We start from the raw sequence: 13,159 nt of genomic DNA, 5'->3' as shown, positions 1-13,159 counted from the left end.
TCTCAAAAGAAACCCAACACAATTCTTCAAAGATCTGGAAAGGATCATTTTTGGCTGTTGCCAAGACTACAAATTACTCTCTGCAAATTGACAGCAAGGCCCTAAAGCTGAAGAAACCATCTATGTAACACCATCCACAAACTCTTTGATCTACAACGGTGTCCTGCCCACACTTATATGCTAGTGCAATGGTGGCACAAAACTTGCTTGAGTAAACAATCAATATCTGATTTGACTTATGACCCACTCCATGAGATGGAACCCTGCTTGGTTGACCAAGAACCAGAGACTAGATAGCCCAGAGACCTAGGGTAAACCCAAATACTTCTGATCTACTAAAGGAATATAGCATTAAAATGACTCCTAATGACATTCTGCTATACTCCCAGGGCAGTGTCTTGCTCAGTATCTTACTTGGTGTTACTATTGCTGCGGTGAAACACCATGAGCAAAAACAATGTCAGGAGGAAATGGTTTGCTTAGCTCACAGTTCCATGTAACACTTCATCAAAAGCAGTGAGGGCAGGAACTCAAGCAAGACAGGAACCTGGAGACAGGAGCTGATGCAGAGGCCACGGAGTAGTGCTGCTTACTGGCTTGCTTAGCCTGCTTTCTTATAGAACCCAGGACCACCAACCTAAGGATGGCACCACCCACAAAGGTCTGGGCCCTCCCCTATCAATCACTAATTAAGAAAATTTCCCACAGCCTTGCCTACAGCCAGAGGCATTTTTCTCAACTGAGGCTCCCTCCACTCTGATAAGTCTAGCTTGTGTCAAGTTGACATAAAACTAGACAGGACATTCAGCCACAATCAGAGGAGCTTCTTCCTGCATCAGATGGGAAAAAAGAGAGGTCAGTAGCCAGACAATATGCAAAGAGTGAGAGACTTTGCAGCACTCAGCCCTAAAAGGGTTGTCTCCATCAAATCCTTCCCCCAAGTGCTCAGGGAACTCTGTGAAAGAGAATGCTGAAAGAGTATAAGAGCCAGAAATGGGGGAAGGTGGGGTTGAAGAGATGGGTCAGGGGTTAAGAGCACTGGCTGCTTTTTCCAGAGGACTCGGGTTCAATTCCCAACACCCACATGGCAGCTGAGAACCATCTGTAACTCCAATTCCAGGGGACCTGACACCCTCATTCAAATACATGCACAGACAAAATGCCAATACCAATGCACATAAAAATAAACACATCTTTAAAAAGAGAGAGAGAGATCCAGAGGTGCAGGAGGGTACCAAGGAAACAAGGCCTTTGAAACAGGATGTCTGCACATGTAAGTCACAGAGATGGAGGCAGCATGCACAGGGCCTGCATGGGTCCTTTGGGTGTATAGTATGGCTTCCAATCTACTGGTTTTTGTGGGATTTCCTGAGTGTTTGAGCAAGTGGACCTCTGACCATATCTCTGTTTCTTGTGACTTCTCTTGGGCTCTTTTTATCTCTTTATTTATTTTTTTTTTTTGTCCTACTCTAATGTGTTAGTTTTCTATTATATGTATTAATCCTTAGAAGCTTGTTTTTTTTTTTTTTTTTAAATCATACAGAAAGGCTGTAGATCTGGATGGGAGGGGAGGTGTGAAGGTACTGGGAGGAGTAGAGGGAGGGGAAATAATCAGGATATATTATATGAGAAAAAAATCTGTTTTTTAGTAAAAGAAGAAAAAAGATAGAAAGAAAAGGACAGTGGTTTTTAGTGTGGGAATGGTCAGGAAGGCAACTCCGTCACAAAAGTGCTTGCTTCACAAGCATGAGGACCTGTAGATTCCAAGCAAGTGTAGATTCCAAGCAAGCAAAATGCCAAGTGTGTTGTCAAGTACCAGGAATCCCAGTACTTGGGAGGCAGAAATAGAGAAGTCCCTGGGGCTTGCCAGTGAGCCTCTCATCCTAGTAAAAGATCTGGTCTCCAAAAGCGATTTGAATGGCTCGTGCTGAAACTGCTGAATGGTACCTCAGGTTAACCGCTGGCCTCCACATGCACAAAAGTACACACTCATACACACAGGTGGACCCCTTTACACACAAAAAGCATGGGATTAGCCCCCTCCCCTGGTGATAAAGAGCACAAGTTAAGGACTAAGTTTCTTCTTCCATTGCAGCAAGACACTGCTCTGAAAATTCAACACTATTCCTTCTACTGTGGTAAATCCTATGGGGCTAGCTTAAAAAAATCATCCATATGCAAGTCCCTCGTCTTATTCCTAACTCCACCCTCCCCAGCTTGTCCCTGTCTTTTTGCCTCAAATAGTTGTCTTATCGAAACTGTGTATGCAGATCGATACCCACTCTCAGCAGCTTTCCTTCCGATCATGTTTCTCAAGTCCAAGTTAACCTCTGGAGTCTTAGAATCACCCTTCATCAAACTCTTACAGCATGCAGGCCATATCCTAAGCCCCAGGGAGATGTAAAGTAAAGATTCCTACTTTCAAAGCACTCCCCACAGTAACTTGAGGAACACTTTTTGGCCAGAGTCTCAGAATCATAAGAAAAGTATTTGGTACAAAACATCAAAGTAACTAAAGGGCTGCCTTAACCACCCACCGGCCTGTGCACAAACAAATGAGCTGTAGCTGAGATATGAGGCATGGAAGAAATGAAGTTCAAGAAAAGCAGCAATGCTGGGGAATTTCCTCTGCTGTGTATGTGAGAGGCACTGAAGGCCAGGATCTGACAGAAACATGAAAAAATGCTTAGATCCCTCTCCCTCCCTCTCTACCTCCCCCATCCCACCTCTCTGGGTCTCACCATGTAACTCTGGCTGTCCTGGAACTCCCTCTGTAGACCAGGCTAGCCTCAGACTCACATAGCTCTGCTGCCTGCACCTCCCAAGTAGTAGCATTAAAGGTGAATGCTGCCATACCCATATGAAGGCTTTTAGATGCAATCTGTCAAAATTGTGGTATGGGGAAGGACCTGCACAAATGATTAAACGTCTCTCCCGTGTTATGGTTCCAAGACAAATCAAAGGCCAGCAGTGATTGGTTTGGAGCACCATTAATGATTCATTAAACGACTTTGAAACTCTCTAGTTATGGACAGGAGTGCCAGACTCTATCTCCGAGCAAGCTGTGGAAATCCCACGAAAATACTACAACATGACATGCCATGTTTTATTGCTACTCATGAGAGACCTGCCTTTTCCTAAACAGAAACCCAGGGGGAGTGGACTTGAGTGGGAACACAGGAATGATGGGGGACAGACTTGAGGGGGGGAGAAGGGAGTGGAAACTGCTGCTAAATGTAAAATAAATATATAAATGTATTTATTTTCGATAAAAAGTAAAAAAAAAATAGGATGGTCACTCATTTCTTATCTAAAATGAAGTCTTTATCATAGCAATGAGCATTAAGTAATACTCTCACATTTTATTTATTTTACTTGCATGAATGTTTTTTCTTTGTGGATATCTGTAGCATGTGCTTGGCTAGTGCCCTCAAATGTAATAAAAGAGTGTCAGACTCCCTGGAACTACAGTTATAAATAGTTGAACTGCTATTTAGGCGCTGGGAATTGAACCTGGATCTTCTGGAAAAACAAGCAGAGCCTGAGTCATCTCTCCAGCCTCCAAAATACCATCACTCTTAAAGAAACCAGTATGAGCAAATACCTCGGCATAAACCCAGGCAAATATTGATAGAGAGAAAACTTCCAGTGAATACTGAGGTCTTTCTAGGTCATTTCCTTCTAGGGCAGTAATCCAATGAAGCGAGTGACCTGCTTTCTGTTTTAAGTACTTCCTTTCACTTTTATTTTATGTTCACATGCTTATATGTTCTAAAGACATATGATCAAATCCAAATCCTAATAGACACAGAGCTTATGCTCATCCTAAAACACCTCCAGAAACTCATTATACAGTGGGCTCACTTTGATATTCAAGCCCTGCACCATGCATGAAGGAAACGAGAACAGTTGATCCCTGGCAATGCAAGGAGACTTTTGAGAATGGGATGTGAAAACCTGTGGCACGAGAGAATAAGCCAAGTGTGTTAACTAGACAAGATTCCTGTGGTACCAAACATTCTGGGAATAAAGGGGTCACTGAGCCATAGGCATTTTTACCATGTCTCATTAAATGAAGGACTTTTAGAGGAGAAGTGTTTTGTAAAGAATTTAATGTCAAGACTAAAATGGGTACATGCCCAATCGAATACTAAAAGTTGGCATTTTTTTCACCATTTTTGTTACTTGAGTCACTCGATAAGCAAAGATAAGAATATCTTTGTTTCCATATGCCTGAACTATGTTAGAATCTTGCAGTTTAAGAAAACTGCGGTAGGGTGTAGCAGCCGGACACCGTCAGACATGGCCAAGTCCAAGAACCACACCACACACAACCAGTCCTGGAAATGGCACAGAAATGGTATCAAAAATCCCCGATCGCAAAGATATGAATCTCTTAAGGGGGTTAACCCTAAGTTTCTGAGGAACACGTGCTTTGCCAAGAAACACAACAAGAAAGGCCTGAAGAAGATGCAGGTACACAACGCGAAGGCAATGAGTGCACGTGCAGAGACCATCAAGGGTCTTGTGAAGCCCAAGGTGGTAAAACCCAAGATGCCAAAGGGTCCAGGCTGCAAACTCAGCTGTCTTGCTTTCATCGCTCACCCCAAGCTTGGGAAGAAGATTAGAAACTACATGGCCAAGGGTCGTAGGCTCTGCCAACCAAAGCCCAAGGGTCAAACCTAGGCAGAGGCCTCAGCTCCAGCTAAGACCCAGGCTGCAGCTCCAGCTCAGGCTCCCAAAGGCGCCCAAACCGCTGTGAAGGCCACACAGAAAAGGTTCCTGCCACTGTGAAGACAGATGGACTGGTGTGACACATCTATATACTCTGCAGATGACCTGTGCTCTATGCTGTTTTTACAAATAAACTTGAAGCAAGATCTGTTAGAAAGGAAGGAAGGAAGGAAGGAAGGAAGGAAGAAAGAAAGAAAGAAAGAAAGAAAGAAAGAAAGAAAGAAAGAAAGAAAGGAAGAAAGAAAGAAAACTGCTGTAGGACTGACCCAGACCCCCTGAATGTGGTGTTAGTTAGGAGGACTGGGCAGTCCATGGGGCCTCTGGTAGTGGATCAGTATTTATCCCTAGTATACGAAAGGACTTTGGGAGCCCATTCCACATTGAGGGATACTCTCTCAGCCTAGACACATGGGGGAGGGCCTAGGCCATGCTCCAAGTGATGTGACAGACTCCCCATGGAAGGCCTCACCCTGGGGAGCAGAAAGGGAATGGGATGGGGGTTGTTGGGGGGGGGGACAGGGAGGAAGGGAGGATGTGGGAATTAGAATTGACATGTAAAACAAGCTTGTTTCAAATTTAAATAAAAAAGGAAGAAAAATAAATAAAGTCAAATGACTACATAGAAAAAAAGAAAGAGTGAGAGGGGAAGGAAGGAAGGAAGGAAGGAAGGAAGGAAGAAAGGGAAGGAAGGAAGGAAGGAAGGAACTGCGAATACATAGCAGCTACCCAAAGTTAATTACAGTGGTGCTTCTTAAACCCACTGAGGAATAATATACAGCTTGTTTTCCAGGGTTAGGATTTGGATGTATACAGTTGTTGCAGTCTAAAACTTTTTACATAAAACCTGAGCTTTAGGAAACTTTTGAGTTCATGTATGGTAAATTTCTTTAAAACTGCTGCTTATAATTTTAGACTATAGCACCCTAAAAGTTAAAATTCTTTTTTAAATGACTCCAGTTTATAGAAGGGTCGAGCAGAGAATTTATACCATACTGATGAAGTACTGCATGCTGATACTCTTATGACCAGACATTCTCCATTCTTATTGGTTGAGCTTTCTTCTGATTTAATTTTCTTTACTCTTCCCTTTATGAGATGGAATCTTGCTATATAGCCCAGACTAGCCTAGTTCAGAATGGCCTCAAACTCATGACAATCCTACTGCTTCAGCCTCTGGTGTTCTGGGATTGCAGCTATGAGAAATATATTCCCATTCATCATGACAATATAACACAGAATTGAAGGGACTTTCCTAGGAATACTTTTAATTACTGGAGATTTCTGGAGGCAGAAGTAGGAAGGCCAGCAAGTTCTGGGTCAACCTGAGCTATTCACATGCCTGAAAGTACAGACAAGGTACAATAACAAAAATGATGATATTTTGTTTTGTTTTGTTCTAGACAGTTTCACTGTGTAGCCCCAGCTGTCCTCAAACTAATCCTGTAGACCAGGCTGGCCTTGAACTCATAGAGAGCTATCTGTCTCTGCCATCATGTCCTCAGATCAAAAGTGTATGCCACCACTGCCTGGCAATAACAGAAATTATAAGTGGAGCCTTAACACTCCATATGTGTTCATAAACATATTTAGTATGTTAAGGAACAATATACTATTCCATTATCTCACAACATAAATATCATTCCACAATGCAACCCACAGTATTTCTCAAATAAATACAAATGGGAAGAAGACCTCAGCTAAGTGGATCTCAGGGCTGGGGGATTAAACCCAAGGTTTCAGCAACCAAGGGCCAAACTCTACCAAGTAAGCTAGACAGAAAAACAGCTTTATGTTACACATCACATAAACTAGGTAAAATAAAAGAAAGCTCACTTAAACATAGAGATGGCTTAAATATATCTTGTATTTTTTTTTCAAAAACTAAAAAAGAATATTTGTTCAGTGAATGATAGCCTAATATTTATTTATTTACTTACTTACTTAACCTTTTTGGTAGGGTTTCCTTACATATCCCAAACTGGCCTGGGCTTCACCAGTCCTCCCTCCTCACCACACTCATGATTACGTCTTTCATCATTATTAATTTAAAAGATGGATTGAAAGAAAATAATAATGATAAATTTAAATTTTGCTAAACTTTTATTTACATGATCATGAAGCTATATATATATATATATATATATATATATATATATATATATATATTCCTTATTCATTCTAAGATACCTAGCTGACATATCTATATTTTTAAAAAGATGGATTAACATGGGTGAAATATGACAGATTTATTTCAATGTCCTAAATAATCAACCAGGGAGAAAAAATCCTTCATTTGACATGTAACATGTGTTTGGGAAATATCATGAGTTACATCAACTATAATAACCATACAAGTCAGACTGCCATTTGGCAGTTGGCAGAGAGGAATTGGGTAACCACCGTGAAGTGGTTATTTCCAATCAGCCATGCATCCATGGACGGTTTGTGAACCATGGATAATTTAATATCCACACATGCTTATTAGAAGTATTCAGCCTCTTGCTATAATCAACTTGTTTATATATTTACAAGTAATGACTTTCTGGTTATTTTAATTAAGAAACCCTTCATTCATTAGGATCTGCTGACTAATAAAATCCTTTCCAATGGTGCAAACTGGTATTTACTGCGGTTGTAGGAAGAGCAGGTTGACAAATTGCCACAGACATTGGGGAAAAGGTCTTGATTAATTTGTTCCTGGAAGAATTAAATCAGATAAACATTTTGGGGAAAACTTTTATAATATATGTCAAATGGTGCTAAACTCTAGATATCCTCTGACCTAGAAATTTCTTTTCTAGGAATTTATCCTATAATAGCTGCCTATATATATTTTAATTGAAGCATTGGTTATAACAATATATTTGGGAGCAACATAAATAAATATGAGTTCAGCGAGGAGGTGGTTGTACATGCCTTTTATCCCAACATTCAGGAGACAGAGACAGGTGGATCTCTGTGAGTGGTCTTATAAGTAACTGTGAAAAGGGGACAAAACCATACACATAATTGCAATGAAAGATATCTGTAATATAATATTTCTCATAAATTATGAGTATATGTATATCATACTTTTATTTGTGTTAAAACCAAAAATACTTAGGCTCTCTGCCATTGTGGCCTGTCCTTTGTTTATGTCTAATATACACTTATTAGTAAGCACCTATTATATTTGTCTTTCTGTGTCTGGGTTACCTCACTCAGGATAGTTCTTTCTAGTTCTGTCTGTTAGCCTTGTTTTTTACCACTGAGAAGTAGTCCACTGTGTAAATGTACCACATTTTCTTTATGGGTAACAAAGAGGACCCTAAGAGAGACATACATGAACGCACATAGGAAGAGGAAAAAGACAAGATCTCCTGAGTAATGTGGAGGGGAAGGGTGGAGGGGAAGGGTGGAAGGGGAGAAAGGAAGGGGAGAGGAGTGGGGGAAAATGTATAGTCAATTAAAAAAAAAAAAGCACCCACATGTTTATAACAAATTACAACAGAACGTTAACCTGGACCAGAGACAGCCTCTTGCAGAAGAGTCCTCAAAGGGAGGAGGAGGCCCTCCTTTTCTTTGGGAATTTACCACTGGTAGGTTGCCCATGCCTCTGTGGTTAGCCCCAACTCCATTTGCTTGCTGGCAGCATGGGCTAGACTCAGTGGGTTATATTTTTTTAAAAAGAAAGAAGTTAAGGAGGAGATGTATTGGGGAGTCCTAGAGAGAATTAGAGGGACATTGTGATAGATAAATTCAAGATATGTTGTAATATATATACAGATTTCTACAAATAAATTTTTGAGAAGAAAGTAGAGTGGGCCCAGCAGTGTTGGTGCATACCTTAAATCCCAGCACTCGGAAGCAGAGGCATGATGGGGGATGTCATTCTGTATTTATGTTTCTCTTATTGGTTGATGAATAAAACACTGATTAGCCAGTAGCCAGGCAGGAGGTATAGGCAGGGCTAGGAGACAAGGAGAATTCTGGAGAGAGGGCACAGAGAGACGTTGTGAGAGGATGCCATGTAGCAACTGGGAAGATAGGACACTTTGAGCATTCTCTGGTAAGATAGGGCTTTGTAGAAATACATAGACTAATAGTTATGAGTTAATAATTGAGAGAAAGCTAGACAGTAAGAATTCTGAACCATCAGCCAAACAATGTATAATTAATATAAGCATCAGTGTGTTTATTTGGGGCTAAACAGCTGCAAGACCAGGGGGAACAGAAACACTGTCTTCAGAGGCAGAAGGATCTCTGTGAGTTCGAGGCCAGCCAGGTCTACAGAGTGAGTTCCAGGATAGTCTCCTAAGCTACACAGAGAAACCCTGTCTTGAAAAACAAACAAAAAAAGTAGAGTGGAAGGCTTGTTCCTGGGCAATATGTAGTTTTCTTGTTTATTTTCTTTGTTTCATTTTTAAGACAGGGTCTCACCATGTAGTCCTGGCTATCCTGGAACTCACTCTGTAGACCTGGCTGGCCTTGAACTCACAGGGATCCACCTGCCTCTGCCTCTGGAGTACTGAGATTAAAACTGTGTGCCACCATACCTGGTTCATATTTAGTTATTTTGACAAGCAAATGTATAGTAATCTTAGAAATATAATTTCAGCAAGAAGGAACAGATTCTTCGTTCTTTCTCTCACCCTGTCCCCAGTGCTGTCGGTTCTGCTTCTCTATTGTTGTTGGTTGTGCCCCCCACACCTTGTCATTTCCATGTCCGTGCAGTTCTAGAGACGAAAACCAGGACATTCTGTACAGAAGACTGGCACTCTAGGTCTGACCCATGAGTCAGCCAGCCTCTCACCTTCCTTTATCTGGTGTTTTAGACCCTTTTGACCTGCCTACCCTTCAATTGCCTCCCACGGAATCTCTCATCCTTCATCTTCTTTTTGTGGCCAGCATCCTTCCTCTGTCCTGAGCTGGTGGCAGCAGGGGCTTCCTATTCCTCAGCAGTCTGTCTACATGAAGTGTTCCGTACTTTCAGAAGTCAGCTCTTTGGAAGACAGACTGGTCAGGCATCTTCCTTCTCGTGGCCTGTGCCTGTCCACAATTGCACATATAGCTTCCAGGCATGGTGAAAAGCTGGCCTTTGTGGGGGCATAAGAGTCCCCATCTTCATCATTAAGAGAACCCACTAAATCTTTCCAGCCCTCCGTAACACCGTCCTCCTCAAACTCCTCCTTTGTCACCTTCTTTGAGTCCTTTTGTAGCCATGTCCGTATTGCTTGGGATGTTTAGAAGCTCCCCAACAATAGCTACCATACTTCTTACACTGGCTTACACAGTACGAATTGCCTTGGGCTTTGCCAGCCTATAAGTCCAACAGGGTAGCATATCTATACTCTTATGTCCACCCTCCTTTGCTTCTGTGAGATCCTGTCATGCAAAGTATGCCTCAAGTATTTCTGGGAGGCACCAAGCAGCACCTTACCAATGCCAATGCTCTACACTCTCGTCACCCCCTACTCCCCCACCCCCCACCCCCCACCCCGGTCCACAGCCCAGGTCTGCTACCATACACCGTTTCTTTCCTCATTTCCTGCTCTCACCCCCTGCCAGGGACCAATGCCCCCCACTGGGTACCACTGCCGCTTCCACTGGATACCACCGTGTTCACTAGGCACTAGCCTCCTGCAGACACCACTACAATTATATTTCTCTGTGCTTGCCACACTGCTGTGAACCTAACAGTCTCTCACAGACATTAGCTGTTGAATGAAGGATGATATTCACTAGGCCATGCTTTGATTTGCTTTTTCAGTGATGGCGATAGGTTGCACTGATTTATCCTCACGCGCTCTCCAGCATCCTGGCAGCTGACACAGCCATGTGTGAAGTGGTTTTGCAAGACTCAGGGTCCACTGTCTAGAGCTGCTGAGTAAAGTAATCCTAGCAGCCTTAGTTGCCAGCCCAAATCAGTGGGTCCTGCTCTGATGTGTTTTGATCCTTTTATGGGAACTTCCTACCTCTGGGTCTTCAAAGTTCAAATCCAAGTAGGAGTGGCTCTCAAATTTCAGGAAAGTTCAACTCACACCTCTAACAAAGTTGCTTTGTGCCCATCTGCTAAGCTGAAGAGAGTGGTCCCTGATGCAGTTCTCAGAAGAAGTGAACTGAGGACATAAAACAATCAGGGTCCTGCTTTCCCAGTGAGGAAATGCAGCCAGGAATGAATGGACAGAGGAGCTGAAAGTGAAGGTGGAGAAAGGGTGATCAGAAGACACTTTATGAGTGTTTGTTTCCTACGCTGCCGCTTAATATTACCATTCAAATGGTCCCCAAAGGCTTTGAAGTTAACAGCTCCTGGGAAAGAGCGGTATTCACACTTGGGGTTCCAATCCACTAGACCCAAGGTCAAGTAAACCTGGTGGTGAGAAAGGCTTGCAAGAGGGGCTCAAATGGTAAGGAATCTATCCTGGGTTTCTTTTAATGTATCTGAAAGAATACTCTATAGTAAAGGCAAGGGGAAAAAGTCATCCTGCATGTTATTTGATATTCTTAGTAAAATAAACACTTTAAATCAAACAAATTAAGTTAGAAACGTACTGTGATATCTACACATTGATAAAATGCGACATATGAGGAAAAAAGAAAAAAAAAAAAAGCTTATTGGGCTAAAATACCTGACACTTCAGTAGTAGACATAAGTTAAATTTCTAAACAGTAGCACCAAATCTTCTCAACTTCTACTTTCACATAAACATTTTTGAAGTTTCTAGGAAGGACATAGTCTACCATGTATCTCACTCAAGAAAATACTGCTAATAATTCTGTATTTGTACAAAGGGGAGGTGTGGAGTGATTGCTTATCTAATACTTTCCTTCCCCATAGAGCATAAAACATATGAGTTCCAAATTAGATAAAAGTAGTTTCCAAGCACTATTTATTTACATACTTGCTTCATTGTTGGAAATCAAACCAAGGGCTAGCACATGTAGGAAAATGATATGCCATGGAATTATGCCCCTAGCTTGGCATACTGTTGTTTTTCTTACTTTTTAACAATGTTTTATATGGAAGAAATGCATTTGTCAATTATGGTCAGTAACACTGGAGTTGTTGATAGACAAGTATTATATAATTTTCAGAAAGCAGACTCACATATATGAATGGTGGGAGTGAAAACTGTATAACTGCATATTTTGAATGCCCAGTTCTAAAACCAGGCATGCTTTAATCCCAGCACTCGAGGGCAGAGGCAGAGACAGGTAGATCTCTGTGAGTTTGAGGCCAGCCTGGTCTACATAGTGAGTTCCAGAACAGCCAGGACTATACAAAGAAACCCTGTCTTGAAAAAAACAAACCGGACAAGTAAAACTCAGAGTCGCAGCTCTCTCCTCCTGCCTTTATATGGCTTCCAGAAATAGAACTCAGGACATCATCCCTGTGCAGCAGGGACCTTTACCCACTGAGCCGTTCTCATTTGTTTAAATCCCATTTGAGGCCATGGAAGTATATAGAATGCATGGCTGGTCATTATTTTGATTCCTTTTGGTTTATAAAATTAATGCTTGCCAGTAGTGGTGACACACACCTTTAATCCCAGCACTTAGGAGGCAGAAGCAAGTGGATCTCTGAGTTTGAGTCCACTCTGGTCTGCATAGTGAGTTCGAGGACAACCAGGGCTACATAATGAGGCCCTGTCTTGGAAAGAAATGAAAAGGACAGTTTCCTTTTGTTCCTAGGTTTTCATTTTGAAGGTTCCCTGTCATGTAGTTCTTTGATTAAAAAACTTGATTGTGCCAAGCATCACACCAATAATTTCAACACTAGGAAAGTTGAGGCATGTGGATCACTGACAGTTTACATTAGAATGGGCTACAGAGTGAGTCCCAGGCTAGCAGGTTACAGAGTGGCATTCTGTCTCAAAGGGAAGTCAAAGTCATTGTTTTTCTCTTGTTACTTATTGTAAGAGAGACACCCATGATTCCTGTGATGGAGGAAAAAGCAATATTGCTTTTTCTCTGTGAAATAAACTTTTGAGGAAGCTTATTTCTGATAGCAGCCCTATTTCCTCTTAAAGAAAATGTATTCTTCTCCCAGATTCCTTCAGTTAGGCCAAACTTCATGTGCAGTGCTGGGAACGATACATAGACAGGGACAGTCCTCTCCTGCTGAGTCATATCCAGCTTAGGTCTACACATTGTTTTGCCACTACTACAGGCTGAACTAGGGCATGAACTCTGCCACTAAGCTAAATCCATAGCCCTCAAGTGTATAATTTTTAAGGCAATCTTATACAATGCTTGGAGGGTACCATTAATGACAACTGAGGCAGCAGCCTAGAACTTCATGTTCATAATTTGCAATCCACAATTTCCTTGTCATAGTAGGTGCCAGCTTAAAAGCCCCATCAGGAGGAATCTTCGAGAAGCACCATACTGAGATTGTAGAAACAGTTCCCTGTGGCTTCAGAATAAGCAGAAAGTCTCTCTTCCT

General features: G+C 41.8%; 1 protein-coding gene across 1 annotated transcript; it reads left to right on the top strand.

Annotated features, from left to right (window-relative positions):
- The first annotated feature begins 4,302 nt into the window (after nt 1–4,302).
- LOC127217838 (60S ribosomal protein L29-like) lies at nt 4,303–4,750 on the top strand. Its single transcript, XM_051178848.1, has one exon. The coding sequence runs from the start codon at nt 4,303–4,305 to the stop codon at nt 4,684–4,686; it is 384 nt and encodes a 127-aa protein (XP_051034805.1). The 3' UTR covers nt 4,687–4,750.
- The last annotated feature ends 8,409 nt before the right edge of the window (nt 4,751–13,159 follow it).

Source organism: Phodopus roborovskii, unplaced genomic scaffold, assembly GCF_943737965.1.
Source record: "Phodopus roborovskii unplaced genomic scaffold, PHOROB, whole genome shotgun sequence".
Lineage (NCBI taxonomy): Eukaryota > Metazoa > Chordata > Mammalia > Rodentia > Cricetidae > Phodopus > Phodopus roborovskii.
The sequence above is the reverse complement of the archived record's forward strand: the minus strand, read 5'-3'. Positions and strand labels throughout refer to the sequence as shown.